This window comes from Cucurbita pepo, chromosome 3 (assembly GCF_057944985.1).
Source record: "Cucurbita pepo subsp. pepo isolate OVF chromosome 3, ASM5794498v1, whole genome shotgun sequence".
NCBI lineage: Eukaryota > Viridiplantae > Streptophyta > Magnoliopsida > Cucurbitales > Cucurbitaceae > Cucurbita > Cucurbita pepo.
In genome coordinates this window covers 15099629-15127508 of record NC_141800.1, presented here as the reverse complement: position 1 = coordinate 15127508, position 27880 = coordinate 15099629, and the positions used below count along the sequence as shown (strand labels likewise).

Sequence of the window (27880 nt, the reverse complement as noted above, 5' to 3'; positions counted from 1 at the left end):
ACCAATGAAAAAGCGAGGAATGGTGCTTAGAAATTTAATTGCTATTGCTACCCTTTGAATATTCCATTAACTTCATTAGGAAGACCTCGACCGGCCGGACAAGCGAATTCGATTGAGCTCCTCAGTATGATTTTGCGTCGGGTTTGGTTTAGCCACAAAAGGGCACAAGTGCTCTCCCGACACGAAAAAGCTTATAAACATGTTCACAAGTCGTTTGATGTTCATGCATCGACAATAATTCTTCTGTGTGTCTTTTTACTTCGGCGGGACAAGCGAATTCGATTGAGCTCCTTAGCACAATTTTGCACCGGGTTTGGTTTAGGCACCAAAGGGCACAAGTGCTCTCCCGACACGAAAAAGCTTGTAAACGTGTTCGCGAGTCGTTTGATGTTTAAGCATCGACAATAATCCTTCTGTGTGTCTTTTTACTTCGGCGGGACAAGCGAATTCGATTGAGCTCCTTAGCACAATTTTGCACCGGGTTTGGTTTAAGCACCAAAAGGGCATAAGTGCTCCCCCGACACGAAAAGCTTGTAAACGTGTTCACTATTCACAGGTCGTTTGATGTTTAGGTATCGACAATAATCCTTCCACAGATTTACCTACAAAAAATCCTATTACGACTTCTCTTTCGTACAAATGATAAGTTTCAGTGGACTTCTCGCAACGTAGGTGTAGCTTAATTAGTAAAATCACAGCTAGGAGCGAGTTGGATATATGAAGTCAGTTGCAATCAATAACGAGGGTGAATAAGGATATTTGACCTATTCATTAAGGGAGAGTGTCGTTGTCGGTAGTCGCATGCCCGCGATAACCCATCTACTTGTATTGTCACTGTATGTCTACTTTCGTATGTTCGGTTTAGTTTCGTGAACGTTCTTCGTTATTTTTTATGGGTAAAACTAACGTAAATATTTGACTCGTAAGGTAAAATAAGACGATACGATGGAGCGAGCTATATACTATGAGATATACCTTACGTACTATCGACGATCGGAGTTTGAGTTGGTTACTTATCTACAATGTCAACAGCGTTCGGCGCCATTTTAGCTGTGCAACGACGGAGCCGCCCTCTTTGCCGTCTCATACGAAGTCCAGGCAGAGAGACAGAGCTTCCAGTTCATTGACTCTACGGGCTAATGGACACCGCAACAGTCAGCCACTTTCTTCCACATCCTCTCACTCCCGATCGCCATAACCGCCGCCTCCTCCTCTACCGCCTCTCCTCGCCGAAGCCCCAACGACTCTTCACTACGCTCTCCTGCTTCAATGGCCGCCGTCGAACTCGCTGGAAAAATAAGCTCCAAACGATCAGCATCACCCGCACTCCTAGAGTTCCCTCCTCCTCCTTCTCCTCAGAACGGAACTTCCAAATCGTGATTGACATCGACAAACTCACCGCCGAAGTCTCCTCTTTCTTCTACTACATCTACTACTTTTCCCGTTCCAAAGTTCGCCGGTTTATATCGTCGGGATCGGACGCTTTTGACGACTTGCGGACATTGGTTGCCTTCGATCATCAGAATCGCATACTGACCATCTCGTGTCGGCATTCCACTGCGAAATTCGTTGGTCAGTTGGTGCTATTGAGCATCGTTGTGCACTTTGTAGTTAAGGGCTTGATTGGGATCGGATCTAGTTTTTTCACCAAATTTAGTTCTGGACATACTTCTCCTTTGGTGAGAAGGGACCGGAGCCTCGGTGGAAAAGAGGTGGCTGTTGGTACTGGGAGTAGTGTTCTAGCGCGAGATAAAGCTGCGGCTTCATTGAATCTGACGGATGTTTCAGATGAAGTATCGAAGAATGGGGTTCGGGTTGGAGAAAGGTTGCCAAAATGGTGGCCTCCAGCAGTTCCCAGACAGATTACCACGGCGAATAGGCAGGAATATCAGGATGAAGCCAACAGATTAGTCCGAGGTTAGTGCACAAAGATTTCTTATATGTTAATTACCTTTTGAATTTGAAAGGATCATGTAATTTTCCGACTCCATTAAGCATGATCCCTGTAGTAACTAGTTGTTTCTGTATCTGCTGGCAAAAATCTGTGTTAACTTTTCGCATTGCCATAAACTGAAGCTGAACTTACCCACTTGATTTCCAGCCCTCGTGGATAATAGAATGAGTGGGCGGGATTTCATGGAGGATGATATTGTTCAAGTGAGTGCTGTTCTTTAACTACAATTGATGAATCTTTTGTAAACTAATTTTATGGTATACTAATATCATCCTTTTCTTCTATTGTTCATCATGCCTCCTACTGTGCAAATATTGAACATTCATGAATTTTTAGTCAAACACAAAAATAAGTTATAGGAAACCGGATGGAATTACTGGAATGAGAGCATTGAGGACTTTCAAGAACGTACCTATAAATGAAGAAAATTAACATTTTACCTTTTGATTTGTTTGCCCACTTGGTTAATCTTTTTCTACTTTTTCGCTAATGTATTTTGTCATTAATAGTGCGTAATTTCATCCATATCATGATACTACAGGCATCTTTGGTTGCATTTGTTCAATATCCACGCAATCTGTATGAGTTCTGGCTATGCAGATGTATGACAAAGCTAATTACTTCTATTTTGTGTGTCATTTTCTGAGAGATTATGTCCGGAATTATTATGTGACATTCCTTACATGATAATACATACTATGCATTCAGTGATTTTAGTGCTTAGTACCTCTTGGCATTAGGTTTGAGATGTGCTGTAATGTTCTTACTAAACATGAACAGAACCTAGCTGATTCCAGTTTTCACAATGTGAAGGTCAAATTTAGAATCATTATGATCAGTTCTTTAATAATGAGGTTAAACTTTCATTCGTTTCGTTCTTATATATATAATTTTCGTTGCTAATTTTTTTATGGTCGTATTTATTGTATTTGTCTTTTTCTCTTTTTCATGCCCTTTGGATGTTTGTATCCTTAAACCTTCACTCCATTTTATTATATCAATGAGAAGTGGTTTTTTGTCAAAAAAAAAAAAGGAATTCTTATTGATATCACTTTGACCGAAACCAAATAGCCGATATATATTGAAAGATAAAAGATAGGTCTAAAGCCACCAAACAATGGCCTACCTTGATCTTTACTCGATTATAACAAGTCCCTCTCAACAAACTCCTTAACGAATTAGTAACATACCCTTAATATCCTTATAACTTCCTAATTGCTTTCGTATCCTTAAGCAATCAACTTATAGGACATGATGAGTTTGGAATCTAAAAATGAGACGGGTCAACTACGTCAGTTATAGCTCGAAGAAGATTTGGCTAGATTATGGTATTGATTGAAATATGCTTTTCTAGTCTATGATAGTAATAGTTAAGACCTCACTACTCTCAGTCATTCTAGGCATATCTTGTCTGCTGTAATGAGAAGCATCTGTAAATATTGCCTTAATAGGCATATCTATTGACAATTTAAAAGTGATGAGCAAATCAATATTTTAGACTAGTATTCAATTCTCCAAACCATCATTTTATTTTTTCTTCCATTGGGTTTGATGGGAAACTTTCACTATGAATTACATTGTCAATTTGGGCTGAAATTTCCATAATTTATAGCGCTGGACTTTCCTTATTGCCATAGCTGATCTTTTTATTATTGCCTGCACTTCTCTTTGCCTGAATGTATGAGCAGTTGCGTCAAATATGTAGGACATCTGGAGTAAAAGTTTCCTTCAACACCGAAAATATGCGTGATTCATTCTATCGAGCATCAGTGGACTTTGTTTTAAATATCTATAGCAGGTAATTTTATACTGTTGCTCCTTTTAATATGTATTCTATACAAAGATGAATCATGCTAATTTTCAAATTCTAGTTCTGGATTTTATTCATGTGATCATACTGAGATCTTTAATGTTCTTGTGATTGTAACTTATTTACAGGACTCCAGTTTCCCCTAACTCAGTTCTCATTAATGGCGAGGATGGTCCAAATTTTGTTGCTGGGCTTGCTGAAGATATTGGCATTGAGAATATTCGTGCTGCCAGGATAGTTTCTGCTGCTGTTGCTGCAAGAATGCGTTCATGCTTTTTACAGGCCTGGGTAAATATTTTATAATATCCGATGATTTCTTATATCAAATGCTTGTATCTTTTTATGTGTATGGTAACTCTCACATTATTTTTGCAAGAACCTTGTCATGAGAAAACTTACAAAGATGGAATTATGTGCAAGAATTTAAAATTATGTTGGTTTCTTCTTTTTTTTTTTTTTTTTTTTTTTTTTCTCTCTTTAGCACAAGATTGTTCAAGTTTTATTTCTACTAGTGTGAAGAAATTTCAATTATGTTCAAATACGAAGTTTCAAATCTTTTCCATATTTTGTATTTGGAATTTAAAAAATGAACGGAACTGTGTAAAGCATCACTTAGCCTGTTCATGGGGGAACTTTCTGTTTTTCTCTTTGATGTTTCTTCCCTGTAATATGTATGGTTTCTTATTCAATGAAGAGGATCTGCTAAGTCAATTTTATCACATCACAGGCTCTAGTGATGCAAGACAGACAATCTGAAGCAAATGCAGAGTTGTTGAAGATCTGTTACATCATCCAGATATTTCCTCCTGAGGAATCCTCGGTACGTATTCTGAACCGTCGTAATAAACTGTAGTTACTCAAATTTTCTGATGTTATCTTCGTTGGTTCTCCAGCCTGAGATGGAGATGTTGACTCTAGGCTTGAAGAAACACTTGAAGGTAGAACAGAGAGAAACGTTAATGAATATGTTTATTGGTGTTTGTGGTAAAGATAGTCATAAGACTGCTGCGGAAGCTCTTGGTTTGGTATGTTCTAAATCCCCTTTTCTCTCTCTAATTTAAAGGTCTATTGTTGCTTGTAGAGGTGTCTTTCATACCCACTTCAAAAAACTTTGTTAGAGGAAGATCTCTACCTTGGTCTTTTGATGCATGCGCATGGGTATACAAATGGCTCATTAATTTCTTTGGGTGCAAATTATTCATTTTAAAACATTTATTGATTCTCATGCAAGTATAAACACGATCTTTCATGAAATTTTGAATTTGGGGAGAACTTAGTCCGTCATTTCTTCCATCCTCACTTTCTCATGACAATTTGTTTCGTCTTCCATTTTGATCTCATGGTTTCTGGACGGGTTTTATTTTCTTCATGTAAATTCTGCTTAGAGGAGAATTAATCCATCATTTCTTCAATTGAATTGACTGGGGCTAAACCTCTTAAAAATTTCTTCCTCTTTTTTTTTTTAGTTCAACATGTATGGATTCAGAATGAGAGATGAAAATTTGGTAGGTACAGAATGTGGAATAGAAGGAAGAGGTTCAGAATTAAATAAGGAACATCTAATTTAGAAGGAGACTCCTTTTCATAATTCTGAAAAATTAATCCAAAATATTCAACATAAGATTCAAGTCTATGCTGATTGTAGTTCCCAAAAGTCTATGCGGAAAAATTAATCCAAAAGTTTCACAATTTCTATGACCGTACGAGTAGTTTCCATGCTGATTGTAGATTAACCTTTTAGAGTTTCTTTTTGACATTTGTACTTGGTTGAGTGAATCTAGGTAGGCTCTTTTACACCGAGGTGGTGCTTTATTTGTAAGAACGACTCCGGAACAATAGACCAACAGCTACTATGTCTAACTTCCTTCAACGAACATTTTGTTCTTTGAAACAGCATGAATCCTAGCCACCATCTTCAGCATGAAACAACATGAAGTTCTTTTTTTAGCTTCAAATAAATAGAGCTTTCATCCAAAGTGACTTGAAAAAAATTATAGAACTTCCAAGTTTCTCGTATTCTTTATTTATTTACAGTTTGTGGGTGTCGTTTTTTCGGTTGTTTTGAGCATTTCTTTTGGTCAAGTTCGAGCACGTTGCTGCTCTATCTGTGCCAATTTTGTGAATTTTGTAGTTGGAATTAGGTTCTCTTTTCCTTCGTGTTTTATTTGTTGCAATTTGGGTGATCCTATCATTTTACTCTCTGATTTTTTTTATATTTTGTTTCCCATCATTTCTTTAATATAACATTACAAGTGTCAGGTGAAAATTCTAACATTGCACATTGCACGTTGCACGTTGCACGTCGCACGTCGCACGTTGCTATATGTAAGAATGTATATTTTCTCTAGTTCCAACAATTTTGAAACTGAGGAATAAGGGTCTTACTCACTAAGTTTATAAATGAAGTTATTAATGCCTTAACTGTGAAACTCTGATCGGTTTTCCATTCTTTATGTGATAGAGGTGCATTAATGTTAATATTATTCGACTAAACAAAGTAAAAGATTGGTTATTGATACTAGTCATTGTTTATATTTACCATAAGCATGACTTAACGATATCAGATGTGTACTCTTTCTACCAGAAAGTCCGAAGTTCATATACCCATATTCAAAAAAATTATTGTCTATATGTTTGATGGCTGGCATATGTTATTCATCGACAATAACCTTTTTCCCTTCTTTTTTCCTGAAGGTACTTCCTCCAAACGTTGGCAATTGATGTATAATCAAAGCGTTTGCACCTGGAGAAGTCCATTTCCAAGAGCCATATCTTACAAATCATAACTTGTTAGAAATTATTGCTATCAAGTTTGGCATTTTCATTAATTGGTTCATCCATCCAATAACTAATTAATGTGTATTATGAATCACGAATATCAAGATTATGAATGTTGGTGCTGAAAGTTTTCATTTAATGTTTGATTGCATCAAAACAAGAAAAATATCTAGTGTTTAAACTAATGTGGATGGACAATATTGTATGCCTTTTTAATAAAATTATTCGTAACCGCTTATATTAGTAGATATTATCTATTTTAATCCGTTACGTATTGTCGTCAGTCTCACGATTTTAAAACGCGTTTTAAAACTGTGAGACCGACAACGATACATAATAGACTAAAGCATGACAATGTTTACTAATAGTGGGCTTAAACGGTTACATTACTATTATGTTTTCATAGTTAGGTTAGATATAATAGAAATAATTATTAAATGCTTGCTTTTAACTTCCTCAATTACTCTAGAATTATTCAATAGAATTAATTTTTGCTATATAAATCCTAATGGATGATTTCAGTTGAATTATTAGACAACGAAGAGATCACTCTTCGAGTGTTTGCCCACTTCAGAATCTACGCCTTTAGATAAAAAAAAAAAAAACGTATGAAAGTAATACTCAAACCGTTACGTCAAGTAGGTCAAGCTATTAACTATCGTGTGGGAAGGATTTGCTTGGAGCAATCCTTGTGTGCATTTTGAATTGTACTCGTTGTTTTGTTGCTCGTTTTACATTTAAAATCTTGAATTTAAAAATTTTCAATAATACCTTTAAATTTTTTTAAAAGTTTAAAAAGCTCGAACGGTTCCGAGTTGAAGGGTATTATTGGAATTTTGAAAATGAGACTTTTTTATTTTATTTTATTTATTAATTTAGCTTTTTGACCGACCATTTGAACGAAAATGAAATTATTTTTATTTTGTTTAATAAACGAAATTAGTTTCCACTTTTATTATACATATTAAAAAATATATATATATTTTTGGATTGTGTGTGTGTGGACAGGACAAGATGAAATCATTGACTAGTCTCCTGCAGAAATATCCTTTGGGTGTTCAACAAAGTGGACCTTCTTTCCTCCGATCACTGCAAATCTGGAGGGTCAAAGAAGACAACAATGGCGGAATTCCTGTGGACTTTTGCCGTGCAGGAACTGTTGAAGAAGACGGTGAGCCTTGCAGCACAGCAAATAGGTTTGGCATGGGGTTTCAAGAAGGACCTCTTGAAGATGAGAGACTCTTTACTCATGCTTCATGCCATCCTTCGCGATGTGGACAGAATAAAGTCAGAGTATCCTGAAGTGAAGCCATGGGTGGAGAAGCTTCAAGATATTGTATTCGAAGCCGATGTTTTACTCGACGATCTTGCTTATGAACGTCTTCGACGTAAGGTTGAAACCGGAAAAGATGCGATGGTACGTAATTTCGTTTCACTCTCCAAAAATCCTCTCGTTTTTCGTCTCAAAATGGCAAATAGAATTAAGGCGATTTCTAGAATGTTGAAAGAGCATTATTCTGCGGCGAGTGTTGTTGGACTTGTTGCTATAACATCCAAAGAAATTGAACCTGATCTTAGTCAGATTCATGAGACGGATTCGTTTCTTGATGAGTTTGGAGTAATTGGAAGAGATGAAGAAGTTTCGGAGATTGTGAACAAATTGATTGAACTTAGAAATAGTGAAACACTGTCTGTTCTACCTATAGTTGGTATGGGCGGATTAGGGAAGACAGCTGTGGCCAAGCTAATCTTCAATCATGAAGTGATTAGGGGGAATTTTGATAGAACTATATGGGTGTGTGTATCTGATCCTTTTGTTATCAACAAGATCTTAAGAGCAATTTTAGAAACTCTTAATCCCAATTCTGGTGGATTGGAAAGTAAGGAAGCTTTACTCCAAGAGATCCAAAAATGGTTGCAGGACAAAAACTATTTCCTTGTATTGGATGATGTTTGGAATGAGAATCTTAGCCTCTGGAATGAGTTAAAAGCTTGTCTGTTAAAGATTACTCGAAAATTCGGTAATGTTGTTGTTGTGACTTCTAGGAGTGAAGAAGTTGCAAAGATCATGGAAACACATTCGTGGCATCGTTTGAAAAAGCTATCGAATGATCATTGTTGGTCTTTGTTTGAGAAATGTGCATTTGGAAGTGATTCACCAACAATTCCAAAGTTAGGTATGATCCGAAAAGAGCTTGTCGAAAATTTTTGTGGCATACCGTTGGTTGTGAAAGTGTTAGGAGGAACAATGAAATTATATAAGAATTATGAGAGATTACAATCTCCATTGAAATATTTAACGAGAATTCCGTTGCAAGATGAAAACCGTGTTTTATCCACAATAAAACTAAGTGTGGATCGCCTACCATCGCCTTCGTTAAAACAATGTTTTGCCTATTGTTCAAATTTTCCTCATGACTTCGAGTTTAGAAAGGATTCACTTATTCAAATGTGGATTGCACAAGGATTCATTCAACCACCTGAGGAAGTGAATGTAACAATGGAGGATATTGGAGACAATTATTTCAACATTTTGTTATCTCGCTCCCTGTTTCAAGATGTTGTCAAGGATAAGAGAGGAAGAGCTGTATACTTTAAGATGCATGATTTTATACACGACGTAGCGTGTGCTATTTCGAAGGATGGAAGAAAAAGAACACTTGATTCTAGTAACGAACATCCTAGAAAGTTGCACATGTTAACATTTGGTCGTCATGTGTTTCACTCTGAGATTGCAAACTTTACCTACTTGCGTGTTTTAATTACACATTCATCTTATTTTATACTTGAATTACCAAATTCAATTGGTTCGTTGAAGCATTTGAGGTACATTGACATTTCAAATTCTTCAATAAGTAAGCTTCCTGAATCTCTTGGTCTGCTTTATAATTTGCAAACGTTGAAGCTTGGAAGATTTATTCAAGATCTTCCAAGTAATCTGAGAAACTTGATCTGCTTAAGACATTTAGAATTTTACACTGATCCTTCAAATCAGTTTAAGCAAATGCCTCAACATTTGGGTCAATTGATTCAACTTCAAACACTGTCTTGTTTTATAGTTGGGTTACATGAGGGATATAAGATAGATGAACTTGGATCTCTGAAGAACCTTAAAGGTAATTTAAGCCTCTATTGTCTGGAAAGAGTAAAGAATAAAAAGGAGGCCATGGCTGCAAAATTGGTGGAGAAGGAGAAAATTTTTCATCTAGAATTCCAATGGGGTTGGAAACATGAAAGAGAAGGTGATAATTACAATGATTTGGATGTTTTGGAAGGGCTTCAACCACACAAAAATCTTCAAGCCTTAAGAATTCGAAACTTTGCAGGTGAACTTCTACCGAGTAGAATTTTTGTTGAAAACTTGGTCGAGATATATCTACATGACTGTGAGCGATGTGAAACGTTACCAATGCTTGGGCAGTTACCGAAACTCGAGGTACTCGAAGTTCGGAACTTACCTAGTGTAAGAAGAATAGGGGATGAATTCTATGGGAATTATTTCAGAGAGAGGACTTTGTTCTTGAACTTGAAGTCATTTCATATCTTTGAAATGAAAAATCTAGAGCATTGGGGAGAGATATCATGTATATCAAACTATACCATGTTTCCTCATCTTGAAAGCTTGAGCATTATTTGTTGTGGGAAATTAATGAACATTCCAAATTTTGTTGTATCTTATTGCAAGAGGTTGGAAGGTGATGACGTTACTTCGAGGACGTTTCCGAGCTTTCGAGGTTGTGGAAAGCTTAGATCTCTAAAGATTTTGGGATGCGAAAACTTGTCAAAACTACGGGATGGGTTAGAATTCTGCAGCTCTGTTGAAAACTTGTGGTTAAGCAATTTTTCAGATCTGAATTTGCAGAATATGCAAAGCTTGTGTTGTTTGAGTATAAGAGATTTTCAGAAGCTGCCTTGTGGGATTGCCAGCCTACTTAACTTGAAAGACTTGAGTATTCATGGGGACTTGAATGTTTATGATTGGAGTCCTCTCATCCATCTCAGATCACTTGAGAATCTTGTGTTGGCTCACTCGGGAAGCGATGCAGCACAACTTCCTCGAGAACTCGAGCACCTCACTGCTTTGAGATCACTGCATATTTCGCATTTTGACGACGTTGAAGCTTTACCAGAATGGTTCGGAAACTTTACGTCTTTGGAGATATTGAAGCTTTATAACTGCAGAAATTTGAAAAACTTGCCTTCCCAGAAAGCGTTATCGAATCTCGTCAGGTTAAGTAGTCTACGAGTTTATGGATGTTCGCAGCTTGAACTCGGGAAAGGTTGTTTTGAACAGGTGAAAACCTCCAATGGGAGCATCAAGTTTGTACAAGAAATCCATATCCCTTTTTACTGGTAAGTTCTTCTTGACAAAAGAAAAAAAAAAACAGCAAATTTTCAAATTTTCCATGCTTATACAATTGTATGTTAATAGAGAGTTATTTATGATTTTTTTTTTTTTTTTGTATGAATTTCTTATCTCGTTCGTTTGAAATAAAAATAAAATAAATCACTTAGTTTTTAAAATAATGAAACCCGTGAAACCCGAGGCTAAGTTGTATCTTGCAACTGTTGTAGTTCCTTATCCATGTACGATATTTTTTATCTTGATAAAAGGGTTTTATCACGAGGATAATTCAGTTTTTTCTTCGAAGGAATATCAAACCTAAGACTCACTAGTGATCGTGTTGTGTTAATAGATCTTAATTAGACCACCATCGCCACTTAACTCATTGGAAGCACCGCCACGTCTACAAGAAAATATGTTTATCTATCCACATTACAATTTATCCTAACAATAAATTCATTTGTATTTGGGAAGTAAACTTTCGTGAACTCCATATAGATGGCAACGGTTGAGAGGCCTTCTATTGATGCTACCACACGACATCATTAGACGTTTGCAGATAAATTATGAGGTATCGATTCATTTAAATTTTACAAAAAAAAACTTTTAATTTTTTTAAAAAATTTAAAAAATACATTTATCGTTAGTACAACGTTACAAAAATACTCATGAACTTTCCAAATAACTAAACGTTTGCAGATAAATTATAAGATATCGGTCCATATATTAACACTAAAGTATTTTTAAAAAAGAATTTTATTGGTATTTTTTAGATTTAAAAAAAAAAAAAAATATATATATATATATATATATATTATTATTAAAAAAAGAATTTAAAAAAAAAAAAAAAAAAATTCTATCGCCTTGGAACTTAGACGCGCACCTCTATAGCCATCCAGTCGATCTCGGCTGTTTGCTTATAAACCCTTACGGGATACGCCTCTCCAGTTCTTCGCAGCAGCTTTCCACAGGTTCGTCTATGTTCTTTATCTTCTCATTTCGATTCAATCCAGATAGCATTTTAACACTCTCGTGCCCTCATCTTTACGTTCCACTACGGTCTTCTGCTATGCTACTTTTACATGCTTGTGAATGACTTAAATTTTATGTACAAATTGTGGATTCGTGAGACTACATGCATGGCTTGCCGCTGAATTGGATCAATTCTTCCTCTAGCTGTATCTAACTCATTTACTGGAATAGATTTGAGTTAGGAGATGGATCCTAGATGGGTTTGTCTCATCATTTATTTTTTTTTTAAAAAAAATAAATTACGAGAAGAAATAGTGGATGAGATAGGAACCTTGCAGTGCTTGCCTGAGAGGTGTTTGATGTTTGGACCGAAAATAAGGGTGTTACTGCTTGAGGAAATTGGCGTTTGGTTTTGTGAAAAGTGTGGAATAGGAAGTGGGTTTTCACTATATCTTCGTTTATGGTGAAGGACATTGATTAGAGTGGTTGAGATTTGCTAATTTCCTGTGGGGTTTTATTCTATCTAGTACGAAATAAGGTGTCTTAATTGTGTCTTAATCATGCCATGGATGATTTAGATTTAAGAAGGTTTTATTGTACTTTTTAAGTTTTAGAGAATTGTCTTCAAATTATAAGTTAGAGTTAGTTGGTGACCATTATGGTATTGATGGCCATGAAAGTTACAACATGAGAGTTACAACCCGGTTATTATAAGGTTTATTTTCAAGGCTAATAATAGTTATTTATGTTATTGCTTTAGTATGAAGATTTTGGATATTACAATGATAGTTGCATATTATGGCCACGAGCTTGTTCTTTTGCATTTCTTGGTTTAGATTTGCATGCTAGAGTCATTCAAGTAGTCTTGATCAAGCTATCTTGTGGAGTTATTTGAATCACGAGTTTAGAAACAAGTTTCCTTACTCTTGATCTTGATCATTAAGGTAATTTGTTCCAAAACTTTTCCTTGGGTTGATTCCTTATCGTTTTTTGGGGTTCTTGGATAATTTAAATATAGAGATCTCGTTCTTTAACAAGGTTTTCAGATCCAATTCCAAGTTTTTCATAACAAAAACGAGATAGAATAGAGTTACGATTTGATTATGAACTTTTCCAAGATAACACTTTTTACTTTTTACTCTAATTCTCCATGTAGCTGTGGCAATTGAAAAGTTTTCTGGCTGCAGGAAAAGCATTACCATCTACATAGAGCCAGCCACACACTTGACGAGTTTTTTTTTTTTTTTTTTTTTTTTTTTTCTTTAAGAGAAGGATGTCTGAAATCTAAAAGTCTTGGTTTTTACTATTTTCTAGTTTACTCTCTCTCCCGACGCCAAACAATTTTCTTCCACAGATTATGGGTTTTACTTATTCATTTTATTCTCAGAATCAAACATGTGGCATATAGTTCGTTATGAACTCACGAAGATGTTGGCATTCTATTATGAATATTCTGCTTTTTTTTTTTTTTTTTACATTTCACTAACAAATTGATTTTCTGGACTCTGTTGCACATTGCTATTTTTTCTATTCATAATTTTCACTTTGTACAAGTTGAGAAAGTAAAGTGTTGTTTACAATGCCATGGGACCATAAGCTGTACTGAAATGTTTAACTGTTTAAACGTAATTAATGGACTGCAGGTGGTAAAACAAACTGAAAGTAATAGCATCCCCCATCCGATGCTCTAGAATCAGAGTTGGAAGAAGGATGTGTCATCTTCTTTAGATTAATTTGATGTACTTTTCTACCTCTTGTAGGCTAAAAGCCCTTCCACCTATGCAAAACTGACAAATGGCTTTATCTTCTCAGTTCTTGACCCCTAGGGACTGGTATGTAACACCCCTTAGTTCAAACCTCCTTCGTGGTACGCCATTGTGGTTGCACTCCAATGTCGGTTGCAAGTACCAAAGAAAAGAAAATTTCAAGACTTGTTATACTTTAACACCTCGTGCCTCTGTTAAGATTGTCCGTAGTCGTCCATTAGATCGGCATGCTGTAAAACATAACAAAACTCGATTTGTACAAAAGCTGATAATCCTGCTGCTGTCTAAACCAAAGCATTATATACCAATCCACATTCTTTCCAAGTGTCGTGGCTATCTTTCCCTTCCCAAACCCCGCTCTCTTCTTTCAATGATTCATCGTTATCCTTCCATTTTTGAACTTTTTTCAATCCCTTATCCACCCACACCACTCAATGCAACTAAGCTATACCCCCAACTTTGTGTTCGTCTAACCCCAGCAGCAGCATCTCTTGCTAAGCAGGACTCCAATCTCAAATTGGTGATCTCTAACACCCTGGCTGAGAAGCTCCAGAAGTTACTTATGCTTTCTTCACACCACAGGATTCTCTTATCCAAGCTGGTTCACCTTGCTCCCGACCTGAGCATGCCCCCAAATTTTAGGTCCCGTCTCTGTAATGATTATCCAGAAAAATTCAGGACTGTTGATACTTCATATGGCCGTGCACTGGAGCTTGTCTTCTGGGACCCAGAGTTGGCAAAGCCTTTACCTTGCCTTCAAGTTTCTTCACGTGAGCTAATAGTGGATAGACCTTTAAAATTCAACTTGTTGAAACTAAGAAAGGGACTGAACTTGAAAAGAGCCCACCAGGAATTTCTAATTAAGTTCAGGGATTTGCCAGATGTTTGCCCTTACAAAACTCCTGCGAGTGAGTTGGCTAAGGAGTCTCTCGAGTCAGAGAAACGAGCTTGTGCTGTAGTGCGAGAGGTATTGGGGATGATGATTGAGAAGAGGACTTTAATAGATCACTTGACACATTTTAGAAAAGATTTTGGGCTACCCAATAAACTTAGAGGAATGATTGTGAGGCATCCAGAGTTATTTTATGTGAGTCTGAAGGGTCAGAGAGACTCTGTATTCCTTGTAGAGGGGTTCAACGATAAGGGTCATCTAATAGAGAAGGATGAGACTTTGGCTATCAAAAATCAATGGATGAAGCTTTTGATGGAAGGGAAAAGGATGAGACGGGAGAAGAGGAAGGCTCAAATATATGACAGTAGATATGGAAATGATCATGAAAATTATAGTCATGACCATGAGATGGAAACTGACTATGATGATGATTACGAAGATGGTTTTGAGAGTTTATTTCAGTATGAGGATTTAGATTTTGAGGATGAGGAGAGTGATCTGCCAAGCAATAGGTCAAATGGAGACTTTTGGACTACAAATAATGCAGAAGATATTATAAATGGTGAAAATGGAGGACATATAGAACCGTGGTGATGGTTAATATAACTTGTTTGATATATTTGGAAGATTCATCAAAATATTTCTACAGTTAACGTAAACAAAGTGCCTCTTCAGTTTGTTTATTAAATTCAGAAAAAGCACTTTGTGAACATAAAGGTCAGGCTTGGAAGCTCAAAGGATGTTTAAATGTAGCCTGGTGATCTTTAGGAAGGGCTGAAGCCACTGCCTCTTGGCTCATGTATTTGTGCTTGAGCAAGGTCCCCATGAATGTATCCTCTGCTGATATAACACTATACCTTCTCCAGCTGTATATTGAACCTGCTTGTCATGTTCTTTTATCTCCTCAAAATGTAGAATGATTGGAATCCCTTATGGAGTGTGAACAAAACTTCTCCCTAATCAAGAGGGATGTATGAAAGATAAGTCCTAACTCCTGTTTATGTGTACCATTTGATACACGAAGACAACATATTCCAGTTAATGAATAATGTAAATATTCAGATATAGTTCGGTACCTCGTCTCTACTCCTTGGTCGCAGGCAGTGAATGTATTCAGATTAATTTTCTCCTCTTTGGGACGGTGTTAAATAAGAGGGTATTTTCATTTTTCGTTTACTAATTACTCATTTACTGTTTCTTATTTTTAGTTTCTAAGTAGCATGTGTTTAGGAACTATTGTTGCTTCTCGTTTCTCATTTTTAAGAAACAAGAAACAATTATGTATCAATTTTTCTCTTTCATATAAAACAGAAAACATGGAATACGAAACAGGATCCTCACCAAATAAGCCCTAAATTCTTCTGTTAAACATGTGAATAATGTATGTATCACGTCTTGTGTATTTGCGGAGCATTATGGATGGATCCTTCTAGCTTTGGTTGTATCCCTAGTATATGCTCCTAAATTGATGAATTGGCTTCTGATGACTGCACAGTAACAGATATTCTGTGTGGACAGATACGGGTCAAACATTTTTATCCATACTATGATGTGTTACACGTTTTGCCATATATCCTTCATTTCAGTTCTCTGCAGGTATATTAATCGTATGCCTATTTTACTGCTGTTTTCTGAGGTTTGTCTAGCTTTTTATACACAGAATCATTATTTATGATTTTTAATATATTTTCTAATTTTGATTCAGAAATAGATAGGTGATGCCAGACATCTTCACTGACGAGACTTTGTTTCTTCTTGATGTTTGTTGGACTCTAGTTGTTTGATGAACACACATACCAATTATTACAAATCAAAAGGTTTGTTAAAAGACACACCCACGCCATCTTTCAGCAGAAAGCATACTTGAAATGTGCGTCATGCTTTGTGCAATTGATATGCATGCATTTGTGCTAATCATTTGTGTTGAATGTTTACTTTAGGTGAGTTCGTGATAACTCTTAAGAGGGTTAAACAGTGTTTTAGTCATTCAAAATTACTCATCAAAATTTTAATGTTGATTAATTACTTAGTCAAAAGTGATTATTGAGCATGTACAAATACTTTAAAGTCGATGAAAGGAAGCACTTAATGAGTGTTCTTTTAAAAAATACTTGCTCTTAAAAGTTACCTCAAGGTGTGTTCATTGTAAAAACATTACTTACATTAGAAATTTGCAATCATGTGCTTTGTGCTCCGTGTAATTGATATGCATGCATTTTTGTTCATTATTTCTGCTGAATGTTTATCTTGCAAAGGGTTTAGGAAGAGTTGATGTTCTTAGAAACTCACAGAGGCTAAATTTTATAAGCTTGTGTGGAGGGAACATATTCTGTCACTAGCAATCTGATTTGGTCCCTACTAGTGTTCTGAAAAGGCCAACAAAGCATGTGTCTAGTCACCACGATGCGACTTCCTGCAATGTAGATGAAAACAAAGGAATCGATGAACATCGAAAACAAAGCATAATGATGATGGTATCAGTTTGAGTTTTCAAATGCTCTTATCAATTATTGCTTTAAACCTTTTCTCCTAGCATGTATTAGACTTGCAATTCTCAGAAAACATCTCCTGCAACCTTTTTTAATGCATGTATGTTTAGAGCCTTAGTTGGAGGAAGCAAAGGAAGTTTCCTAAATCAAAATGAACTTTTTGTTGGAAATGATAACCTTTTGGTGAATCTTCCAATAAAAAGTGGTACATAGCATAATCATATGCATCAAATTTATAGTAAATAAATGCATAAAAAGCTTCTCTAACTTATCAGTCATGCAATTCAAAGTATTCATTGTTTATTATCTGTAGGATTTGTAAGTTGTAATGAGCCATCTCTGACAGATAAAGATGAAAAAGAAAGGCTTGCAATTTTTTTGAAGTATTGGGATACTGTTTCAGGCTTTTCAGGGGTCCATGCTTTGCCTTCTTAATAGCCAACAGAACCATCAAAGAAGCAGCTAAGTTAAACCAACCAACCATTTGCTTTCATTTTGTTGGCTTTTAAGGCATTGCAAACTTCAATGGTCCAGAAAAAAGGCCCCAACAGATAGATTCTCGCAAGAATATTTTTCCTTATAATTGCTTCATTTGTTTAGCAATATTAGGATGGATTCATCCATTTAGAACTTAGAACCCTTTTCACATTGTGTTTTCTTCGTTCTTTCTAAGACTTTAGACTAACTTCAATATAAATATTTTGAAACTCAACTTAGACTTGAAATAAAGAAGTTTATGCTACATTTTGCTTGATGCATCTAACTTTTCTTCGATACACTTTCTAATATGATAAACTTTTGTGTCAATATACCATTTAGACAGGTACCCACTCAAAGAAGTCATATACCATTTAGACAAGTATCCACTCAAAGAAGTCATATACCATTTAGACAAGAGGTATCTACTTGAAGAGGTCATATACCATTTAGACAGGTATCCACTCGAACATGTCATATACCATTTAGACCGGAGGTATCTACTTGAAGAGGTCATATACTATTGTCTGCACTTGAACAGGTCATATACCATTTAGAGAGGTATCCACTCGAACGGGTCATATACCATTTAGACGGGTATCCACTCGAAGAGGTGAGATGTTTAAATTTCTTGTTTTACGTGTTGTTGAAGTAGTAGTAGGTAGTATATTGATTAATAGTAGAGAAAGAGGGACAAAAAGTGTTGAGAGTTGCATGATAAGTGGGAGAATATGATGAGTAGAGAGAGAGAGAGAGAGAGAGAGAGAGAGAGAGAGAGAGAGAATGAATATATTGGGAAGAGAAGTAGGTAGAAATGGCACTCTATACAAAGAGCATGCCTTCTTCCCATTGCAAAAGCTTTAGTTTTCCCCTTCCTTGTGCATGCTTTTTATTACTCTAATCATGTCTGTTCCCTTAACCTAATTACTTCCCTTCCCCCAAACAACTCATATCTTCCTGACTCCCTAACTATCTTCGTGAAATTTAATTAATATATATATATATTTTTTTTATATAATTGAGACTAAATAATTACAAATTAAAAAATATATAGTCAAATAATTTGTAGAATATTGAAAGATAATAGCAGCATCCACGTCACCCAGTTGGCACCACCGACATGGTTACTATTAGAGAGTCTCATACTCTTATGGCAAAATGGTAGTGACGTCAAAATTCTTTTTTTCTTTTTCTTTTTTATATTTTTTTAGAGATAATTTAGAAGATAGGAATAAAATATTCTCACCTTTTCTTTAAAAATATTATTGGATATGAACATGATGTGTTTATAGATTACACCTATTTAATTTAGATTCATTGAAGGTTTGAAAACATTGAATTGAATAAAATTAGAGTTAAATATTGTTTGGTTCGTCTATGTCGTTTCTTTACAAGCACCTCGGGTAGAGCCACTCTTGACCTGCGTTGGGAAGAAATAGTACTTCATTTGTGACCTGAATGGTTCGCTCGTTTCAATTGATATGATCTTTGTTGTATCTCTTACTCTCTTCAACCTATTTCTTTTGCTTTCATCTTTATTTGATTCTCTTTTTATCTTTTTCATATTCTCGCGATTTCCCAATTTCGATTTATTAAAAAGTAGCTATATTTTTGCAAATATTTTAAATCTACGACTTTTTGATTGAGCAATTATTTCAAATGAAAAGTATCGGTCAAATTAAGTTGTCTCAAGAAGCTCGGTTTATGGCAAAAAAGAATTGCATTTTGGGTGAATTTTAGTAGAATTTTCGTTAGTTAATAATATAAATCTAACGTGACACTCCATTTTATTAACATCTTTCTCGTTATCAACCACCGTGGTCTCTAACCTTTTCTTTCCTCCATCTATGACAATCACCGTCTCGGTTGCTACTATTTTTTTTCCCTCCTCATATTCTTCTCTTCGAAAAAAGGACGAGACAAGATTTGACACCTCTCTAAGCTATTTAAGCGAGGTGTCAATTCAAGAACCCAAATTGAATGATTTTTCAAACTTTGGACAAGATTGCATGATTTACAAACCTTGGGACATGGTCAACTTGTTGCCTAAAACTTCAAGGACAGTTGTACACACATTAATCTCGCTAAATAAATAATATAAAAAATGTGGTACTAACGATTTTGTCCATACACTAATGTTAAGGGTATTATTATTATTATTATTATTATTAAGAATTGGGTGATTTAAATCTCGTGAGGTTGACGACGATACGTAATGAGTCAAAGCGGACAATATCTGTGAGCAGTGGGTTTGAGTTGTTATAAATTGTATGAGAGCCAGTCATTAAGCGATGTGCCAATGAGGACGCTGGCCCTCCAAGGGGGTGGATTGTAGAAACCTCTCCAACTAGTTTTAAAAAAACATCAATTTTTTAGTTTATAGCAAAGATAGGTTCGTAAACTATTATATTCATACGTTCAAACACTCTTAAAAAACGTATGTAACGTGACCATTGATCTGTCCTTATCTATCATTTAACATAAGTTCAAAATTTATAGATCTAATATCCATCTAATATATAATCACTAATCATGTCAGTATCCAATCTATAATTTATGTAGAAGTTATGAATCTCAACTACCATATAATTTGAAAATGAGATCTAAGATATTTTACAACAAAATGGATAAGACCCAAAACATTATAGAAAGCATATTCTTTTAATCTAAAACTTTTATGAACAAATTGAATAGATATGTTTCATACTTATTTTATCATGTTCTTCATTTTTTTATTTGATAAATTATTAAGTGCATTTAATTTATAATTCGAGAGAGGTCGGTTTGCCGACTCGCTTAAAACCCCCCACCATCGTTGTTCGTTGTCACTTCTGAGAATTTTTTAGGAAGAGAGGCGCAACGAAACGAAACGAATCCATAGGAAGTGAAAACCGTGTGTTTACCTCATCCTTTCCTTCTCAAAATCCCTTTAATTTGTTCTTCGATTTCATTGTGTTTTTCTTTTTTCTGTGAATCCCCTTTTCCCTTCACGAGGTTTCCTTTCGGATTCTTTCCCTTTTTCCTCCTCTTCTTCTTCGGATCATTCGCGGAATTTTGTTGATTTCTGTTTCTGTTTCTGTCTGATTTCATGCTTCCTTTGTTCTCGATTGCATATAGCGATTGTTCATTGTTCTATTTTAGAGTGTTTTTATTTTGTGGGTATGATTCTTGTTATTTCATTGTTCATTGAATCATAGGTTTTATGTTTTTTTTCCGTTCGTGCTTAGACTTGATATGAAAAATAAGAACTGGGTTTGTGTGGAACTTTCATGCTTGCTCGAATGTTCATCTTGTGTTCTTGATATTTATTGGGTTTTTTTAATGGAATGTTCATCTGTTTATGGGTTTGCTGTTTTTTTCTTAAACAAGTTTCCTTGATTCTGTGTTGATCCAAATGCATTATCTCTTCAGCTTTTTTTACCAGCAAGATTTCTGCATTTGATTCCAAAGAAATAGATAGTCAAGGAGTGAATAATCATGTCTTACCAACAGCAAAATATGGATGAATTTGATTACATGGCGGGTGGGCATGAAATGGCTGATGAAATTGATGATGGGGGTGATGGAGAATTGGGTGACGATGAATTCGACATGGTTTGTTTCTTTGATTTCCATTTGTTATATATATATATATATCATGTGTGATCTTTTGACATTAAGATCTACAAAAACTTTGCAGCTTACGAAGTCGATAGATACGTCGTCCGCCCTTGCGAGGAAGGGATTGGACATTCAAGGTATTCCATGGGATCGATTGAACATTACCCGTGAAAAGTATCGATTAACAAGGCTTGAACAGTATAAAAATTATGAAAATATTCCTTCATCTGGAGCTGCTGTTGATAAGGTATGGATTTTCATAGAATCATTGATGTTTGCTTCGTGATTGTTTTTGAGGTTCGTAGGTTGAATGGAGGCTGTCACGGCCTTATCGATACTGGAAGTTCTTACACAAGTATTGTAGTAATTGTATTTGTCTTTTTAGGAATGCAAAGCTGTAGAGAAAGGAGGGAACTACTATGAGTTCTTTCATAATACAAGACTGGTTAAGCCGACTATCTTGCACTTTCAGGTATTACCACGGATAATGTTCGATTCTCCGTTTTCGACTCTTAACTATAATGAAGATTGGTTGATACACTATTTGACACGTTCTATACATAGGTTATGCTATTGGTTGGTAGTTTCGTTCTCTAGTTATTTTTGACTTTTTTTTGGTAAAGGGTAGCTCATGATTGTTCTCAAATGATATATGGGCAACTTTACGTGTTAAATGGTCTGTTTATTTGTTAGATTTGATATCAATCGTGTCCATGTCTGAGGCGAAATCGTTATTGAGTTTCTGTTGTTGGTTTCTGTGCTTATACCATCTTCCCGAGCGCCTTTGAGGAAAAGAAATGATTATTTACTTTTGTCTTGTAGCTAAGGAACTTGGTCTGGGCAACTTCAAAACACGATGTCTATTTGATGTCGAACTATTCTGTCATGCATTGGTCATCTTTATCTGGCAACTTATCTGAAATCCTCAATTTTTCCGGGCATGTCGCTCCTACAGAGGTCGGTATCACACTTACTCTTATCTTTGTGCACAAATCTGCTCAGTTATTAACAGAAGCATGAGATTACCTTACACATTAAGTTTATGTCATGGGAGTTCTGATATAAAACGATTAATGTTCTTGTTATGTTCATCGAAAATAACACTTCCCCGTTTCAAAGAATACTAGCCAAGATTAGGAGTTACGGTTTGGTGCGGTAGTTGTCTCTTAATTCCCTATGCCCTCTGTAACTGGCTTTCTATGCCTGGTCATGCAGAAACATGCTGGAAGTTTATTAGAGGGTTTTACACAAACTCAGATTAGCACGCTTGCCGTCAAGGATAATTTTCTGGTCGCGGGTGGATTCCAAGGAGAGCTTACTTGTAAGGTCAGCGCGTACTTACTGATTTTAAGCTCATTTTCTCATGCTGGGTTTCGGTATTCTCTTGGTCCATGAAATAAGATCGTTGATTGATAATATTTATCGGGTTCGATGGTTTGGTTAATTGGTGCAATGTTGAGAGGAATGATATCTATTTGACATTTTGTGATATGATCATAGTGAATTTTCTTTTAGTATATTAGTACTTTTGTTCGTTCGTGCAGCGTTTGGATAAACAAGGAGTAAGCTTCTGTACTCGTACTACACACGACGATAACGCCATTACAAATGCTGTTGAAATATATGAAAGCATGAGGTATTTTTAGAACTTAGGCTGTGTTTTGTTTGGTTTGGTTGGATTATTTACATGAATTCAAACTGGTTTATTTGTTTTTGCAGCGGTGAATTACATTTCATGGCAGCAAATAATGATTGCAGCATGAGAGAGTATGAGATGGAGAGGTTTCAGCTTTTGAATCACTTCCATTTTCCTTGGCCAGTAAATGTATGTCTGCTTCAGATTTTTACATGAACGATTGGCTGTTCCATTTCATTTTCTTCGCTAAGTATTCCTTATAAGGGTGTGGAAACCTCTCTATAGTAGATGCGTATAAAAACCGTGAGGCCGACGGCGATATGTAATGGGCTAAAGTGGACAATATCTGCCAGTGGTGAGCTTGGGTTGTTACAAATGGTATCACAGCCAAACACTGGGTGGTGTGCCAGCAAGAATGCTGGACTCCTAAGAGGGGTGGATTGTGAGATCCCACATTAGTTGAGAGGGGAATGAAGCATTCCTTGTAAGGGTGTAGAAACCTCTCCATAGTAGACGCGTTTAAAAACCATGAGGCCAACGGCGATACGTAATAGGCCAAAGTGGACAATATCTGCTAGTGGTGGGCTTGGATTGTTACAAATGGTATCTGGCCTGGCACACCGTGCCAGTGAGGACGCTGGACCCTTAAGGGGAGTGGATTGTGAGATCCCACATCGGTTGGGGAGGAAAACGAAGTATTTCTTATAAGGGTGTAGAAACTTCACCTTAGTAATGCGTTTTAAAATCGTGAGGCTGACGGTGATACGTAATGGGCTAAAACGGACAATATCTACTAGGGTGGACTTGAGCTTTGAGTTGTTACATACAATAATCTAAAAGTATTGATTGCAACTATACGTAGTCTACGAAATAATAGGATTTTTTGTTTGGAATAGTTGTGTGAATGTTAAAAGGAAAATATTTTAATGATTCTTTGTTTATCATTCTGTTGCTGCAGCACACGTCGGTGAGCCCAGACCGCAGGCTTATGGTTGTCGTTGGGGATCACACGGATGGATTGATTGTCGATTCCCGAAACGGAACGGTAAGTTATGTGCTGTGCAGATTTGCATTATCAAGTTATACATAATGTTTCATATAGCAATGCTCTTTTCCTGTTCAAGCTGGTCGATTTCACCGCACATATTCTCTCTGTATGAATGTATCGGATTCTATACAAGACGGTATCGATGGAAACTCATGGATCAGTGACATTGACATGACATTTTGGAACATGTTTCAGGCTATAGGCACGGTTGTTGGTCATCGAGATTACTCCTTTGCTTCCGCTTGGCACCCCGATGGTCGCATGTTTGCTACAGGAAATCAAGACAAGACATGCCGAGTATGGGACATAAGGAAGTTCTCATCACCAGTTGCAGTTCTAAAGGGACACATCGGTGCTGCTCGCTCAATTCGTTATTCATCAGACGGTCAATTCATGGTAGTTGCAGAACCAGCAGACTTCGTACATGTGTATAGCACGAGTGCAGATTACAAAAAGAGACAAGAAATCGATTTCTTCGGAGAGATATCGGGGGTGTCGTTGAGCCCAGACGATGAGTCGTTGTTCATAGGAATATGGGATAGGACGTACGCGAGCTTACTACAATACAACAGGAGGCATAGCTATGGATATATTGATTCATTCTTGTAGTGAGGAAAGGGATTTGAATGTTTTTTAGGTGGAGATATCAAAAAGATGTCCACAGAAGACATGATTGAAGCAGTAAGTGATTGTTGGTTGGTTGGTTGGAAGTGTGTGGGTTTTGTTTCTTGAAGGTGTACAGAGAGATGTAGTGTTCTTGGTGTTGGTCTTGTTCTTGTTCTTTTTTGTATGTGTTGTTCATGTTTTACTTGGAAATGAAAGTGAAGCAAGTGGACATGTCTCATTACCTCAAACAGACAATGTCTCTTTCTCTCTCTTAAATTATTGTCCAATCAGTTTCTCTCTCCTTAGCTCTCCAATGGGGACTTTGTGTCTTATCAAATAGCTTAGGAGGGTAACCTTCCAAATAGCCTTCTAATAACACCAAAAACATATAGTATATGAATAACTATATATATATATATATTATAGACACACACACGTCGATGATAAGTCCATTGGACTAGACTAGCGGATCGATTTGAATATGGGTTTCAATAAATATACGATTTGAATAAATAGGTTTAGCTTGTTAAACTTTGAGCTGAGCTGATTGGATTGAGCCTAAGTTGAATTTAGGTTAGCTCGTTAAAATAGGTTTAGCTTGTCAAACTAGCTGAGTTTAGGTTAGCTTAGCTTGATAAACTGAGCTTTGCTGATTGGATTGGAGCCTAAGCTGAGTTTAGGTTAGCTCGTTAAAATAGGTTTAACTTGTCAAACTAGCTTAGGTTAGCTGTTAAAATAGGTTTAGCTTATCAAACTTTGAACCTAAGTTGAGTCTAGGTTAGCTCGTTGTCAAACTTTGAGTTGATTGGATTGAATCTAAGGTGAGTCTAGGTTGGTTTAAGTCCAAGAATATGGCCCAAATGGGTCAATTTGATCTTTAAAAATATGGCCCAAATGGGTCAATTTGATCTTTACAAGAATATGGCCCAAATGGGTCAATTTGATCTTTAAAAATATGGCCCAAATGGGTCAATTTGATCTTTACAAGAATATGGCCCAAATGGGTCAATTTGATCTTTAAAAATATGGCCCAAATGGGTCAATTTGATCTTTAAAATTAGTGATACAGGTATGATTTGAATAAATAGGTTTAGTTGGTCAAACTTTGACTTTGAGCCAAGATTGGATCGAGCCTAGGTCGGTTTAAGCCTATTGGACAAGGCTAATGGGTCGATTTGAACATGGTCCAAATGGGTTAGTCCGATCTTTAAAATAATGATCCATATACAATTGGAATAAACAGGTTTAGCTAGTCAAACTTTGACTTTGAGCTAAGATTGGATCGATCCTACGTCGGTTTAAGCCCATTGGACATGGGTCGATTTGAATATGGTCCAAATGGGTTAGTCCAATCTTTAAAACAGTGATCATAAACAAGTTTAGCCTGGTCAAACTTTGACTTTGAGCTGAAATTGGATCGGGCCTAAGTTGAGTCTAGATAGGTTTCTGGGTATCGGCTTAAAAATACTCATTTTTTAAATAAATAAAAAATCACTTTCTTATTTTAAGAAAATACTTTTTCATTTTAAAAAAGATATATAGTGTGAAAAATAGTGTAATTTTTTAAATCTTATTAAATATTAATGTATTTTCATAAGACTATATACACCAGAACTGTAATATAAAAAACTTAATTATTATAAACTAAAGTTTAGGGACTATTATTATTTTTTAAAGAATAAAATTAATAATAATAAATAATAAAGTAGTCTTATATTTGTAAAATAAATAAATAAATAGATTTTTTTAATTTTTTTATTTTAATTGCAAGTAGGCAAAATTCCCCCTCTTACAATATAATTATATTACATAAACATTGTACTCTACATAAAATAAATAAATAATTCAAAAAGATTCTCAAAATTTATTTAAATATTATTTTAAAAAAAAACAATCTCTATTATTTATTTGTAAATAATTCGTACATACACATTTCAAATAATTCCAAAAAATAACCCATTTGCTAAAATTATTGAACACGTTCAATTATTTCTTTTTGTCTTTTAAAAAATGACCCTTTTTCTTTTCTCTTTAAATATTTCCACAAATTAGAATGTTTAATTATGTTCGTGTTAATATATTTTCAAATGTTTTCAAATGTTTTGAGGTCAGGACCCACAAAACAATTCCGGTTTAAAATAAAATTAAAAAAAATAGAGTGCAGATACATTTATCTCTATTAACTAAATAAGGTGGAGGACGGGTAACAAAATTATTTATTTATTTATTTATTGAGTAAATAAATATATATATTTTTAAGTGTAGAATGTGAGAATTATTGGCTGTGAGTGTGAGTGAGGTGTATAGGGCCTTTTGGGAATCTCAAAGCAAAGTCACGAGAACTTACTTTCAAAGTGGATAATATCATACTATTACTATTATATTTTATAGATTTATTAAAATAACGGAATTTTTTTTACAAAGAACTCGATTCCTACAAAAAATAAATGAAGAATTTTGGGAAGATAAAAGATAGAAATAGGAAGCAGAGATGAAGGCGGGAAGACTTTCCTATCCTCACTGGGTAGATATCTCTGATTCGTGCAGAACCCGAGCATAGTAAGTGGGGAAATTCCGGTACAAAAATAGAATTTAAAATTATTGAAGAATAAAAAGAAAAAAAAGAGAGAGAGAGAAGAAGAAGAAAACAAGTTTACCCCATTGTGAGTGTGTTAGCAATTGGAAATGGAAAGCAAAGACAAAGACAGCGGTGTATGGGGAATAAGGTGGTCCCTCACCACACATAATAACTACCACTCTACAAGAAGAAGAAGAAGAAGAAGAAAAAAGGACATAAAGAAAAGGACAAAAGCGTCATTTACTCATTCCCGTGAACTTTGTTTGGATTTTTTCCCAATCTGCCCCCGTGTCCCTCCCACGTTCTTCTTCTTATTTTCCCCTCTACTTTTTTTTTTTCCCTTTTTTATTTTATTTTTCTTTAAATTACATCATTTTTAATAACTTTTTAAATTATCTTAAAAAAAAATTGAATTCAAAACACAAACATTCCAAAAATCTTGGCAATCTTAGGATCGAGCTAGACAAAAACGATTCGAGACAGCTCACGAGTGAGTCGTCTCCTTCTCTTAAAAAAAAAAATTAACGACGAGCACACTACTAAATATTTTTAATATTCGTTCTTTTCAAGTGAAGATAAGGTTATGACTCGGGAATAATCAGTAGAGTTGAGAATGACTGTTTAGCGTATCTTCTTACTTACTTTCAATGCTTCCGTTTAAATGGGTTTGTGTTAACAAACATGCCCTTGCAATGTCTTTATGAGCATCTCGAACATGTTTCAAAACTTTTTTTTGTTTTTTTTTTTTTTTGTGTTTTATTTGACAAAAACGTTGTTTTTAGTAATATTATTGTCTTTGGAGATTCAATTAATATTTACTTTTTAATTATAACATAATGTCTTAAAACTCAATCTATATTCGTATTCTTTCCGTCTGACATTATTAAAATAAAATGTCACATTTCGTATACAAATTTACTGTTTATATG

General features: G+C 35.4%; 4 protein-coding genes across 9 annotated transcripts; all 4 read left to right on the top strand.

Annotated features, from left to right (window-relative positions):
- Nucleotides 1-984: 984 nt before the first annotated feature.
- Nucleotides 985-6669, top strand: LOC111790851 (uncharacterized). The gene is made up of 7 exons (XM_023671949.2): nucleotides 985-1917; nucleotides 2102-2157; nucleotides 3643-3752; nucleotides 3893-4052; nucleotides 4492-4584; nucleotides 4658-4789; nucleotides 6459-6669. Exons 1-7 carry the CDS (start codon nucleotides 1140-1142, stop codon nucleotides 6483-6485), a joined length of 1356 nt encoding a protein of 451 aa, XP_023527717.2. The 5' UTR covers nucleotides 985-1139; the 3' UTR covers nucleotides 6486-6669.
- Nucleotides 6670-7529: 860 nt separating this feature from the next.
- On the top strand, nucleotides 7530-11365 carry LOC111790850 (disease resistance protein RGA2). Of its 2 annotated transcripts, XM_023671948.2 has the most exons (2): nucleotides 7530-10895; nucleotides 11240-11365. In XM_023671948.2, coding segments are annotated over exons 1-2 (3234 nt in total). In that variant the 5' UTR covers nucleotides 7530-7662; the 3' UTR covers nucleotides 11241-11365. The 2 variants fall into 2 exon arrangements, with proteins under 2 accessions (XP_023527716.2, XP_086978900.1); XM_087122774.1 differs by lacking the exon at nucleotides 11240-11365 and having other exon boundaries at nucleotides 7530-10999.
- Nucleotides 11366-11707: 342 nt separating this feature from the next.
- On the top strand, nucleotides 11708-17764 carry EMB1692 (Ubiquitin carboxyl-terminal hydrolase family protein). The gene is made up of 2 exons (XM_023671947.2): nucleotides 11708-11858; nucleotides 13503-17764. The coding sequence occupies exon 2, from the start codon at nucleotides 13654-13656 to the stop codon at nucleotides 15109-15111; it is 1458 nt and encodes a 485-aa protein (XP_023527715.2). The 5' UTR covers nucleotides 11708-11858; nucleotides 13503-13653; the 3' UTR covers nucleotides 15112-17764.
- Nucleotides 17765-20166: 2402 nt separating this feature from the next.
- On the top strand, nucleotides 20167-24674 carry LOC111790847 (putative WD repeat-containing protein C2A9.03). Of its 5 annotated transcripts, none has more exons than XM_087122165.1 (10): nucleotides 20167-20376; nucleotides 20976-21077; nucleotides 21163-21330; nucleotides 21469-21555; nucleotides 21906-22040; nucleotides 22299-22409; nucleotides 22607-22719; nucleotides 22803-22908; nucleotides 23678-23764; nucleotides 23963-24674. In XM_087122165.1, the coding sequence occupies exons 2-10, from the start codon at nucleotides 20982-20984 to the stop codon at nucleotides 24374-24376; spliced, it is 1317 nt and encodes a 438-aa protein (XP_086978291.1). In that variant the 5' UTR covers nucleotides 20167-20376; nucleotides 20976-20981; the 3' UTR covers nucleotides 24377-24674. The 5 variants fall into 5 exon arrangements, with proteins under 5 accessions (XP_086978291.1, XP_086978290.1, XP_086978288.1 ...); XM_087122164.1 differs by having other exon boundaries at nucleotides 20167-20477; nucleotides 20895-21077; XM_087122162.1 differs by having other exon boundaries at nucleotides 20168-20376; nucleotides 20895-21077.
- The last annotated feature ends 3206 nt before the right edge of the window (nucleotides 24675-27880 follow it).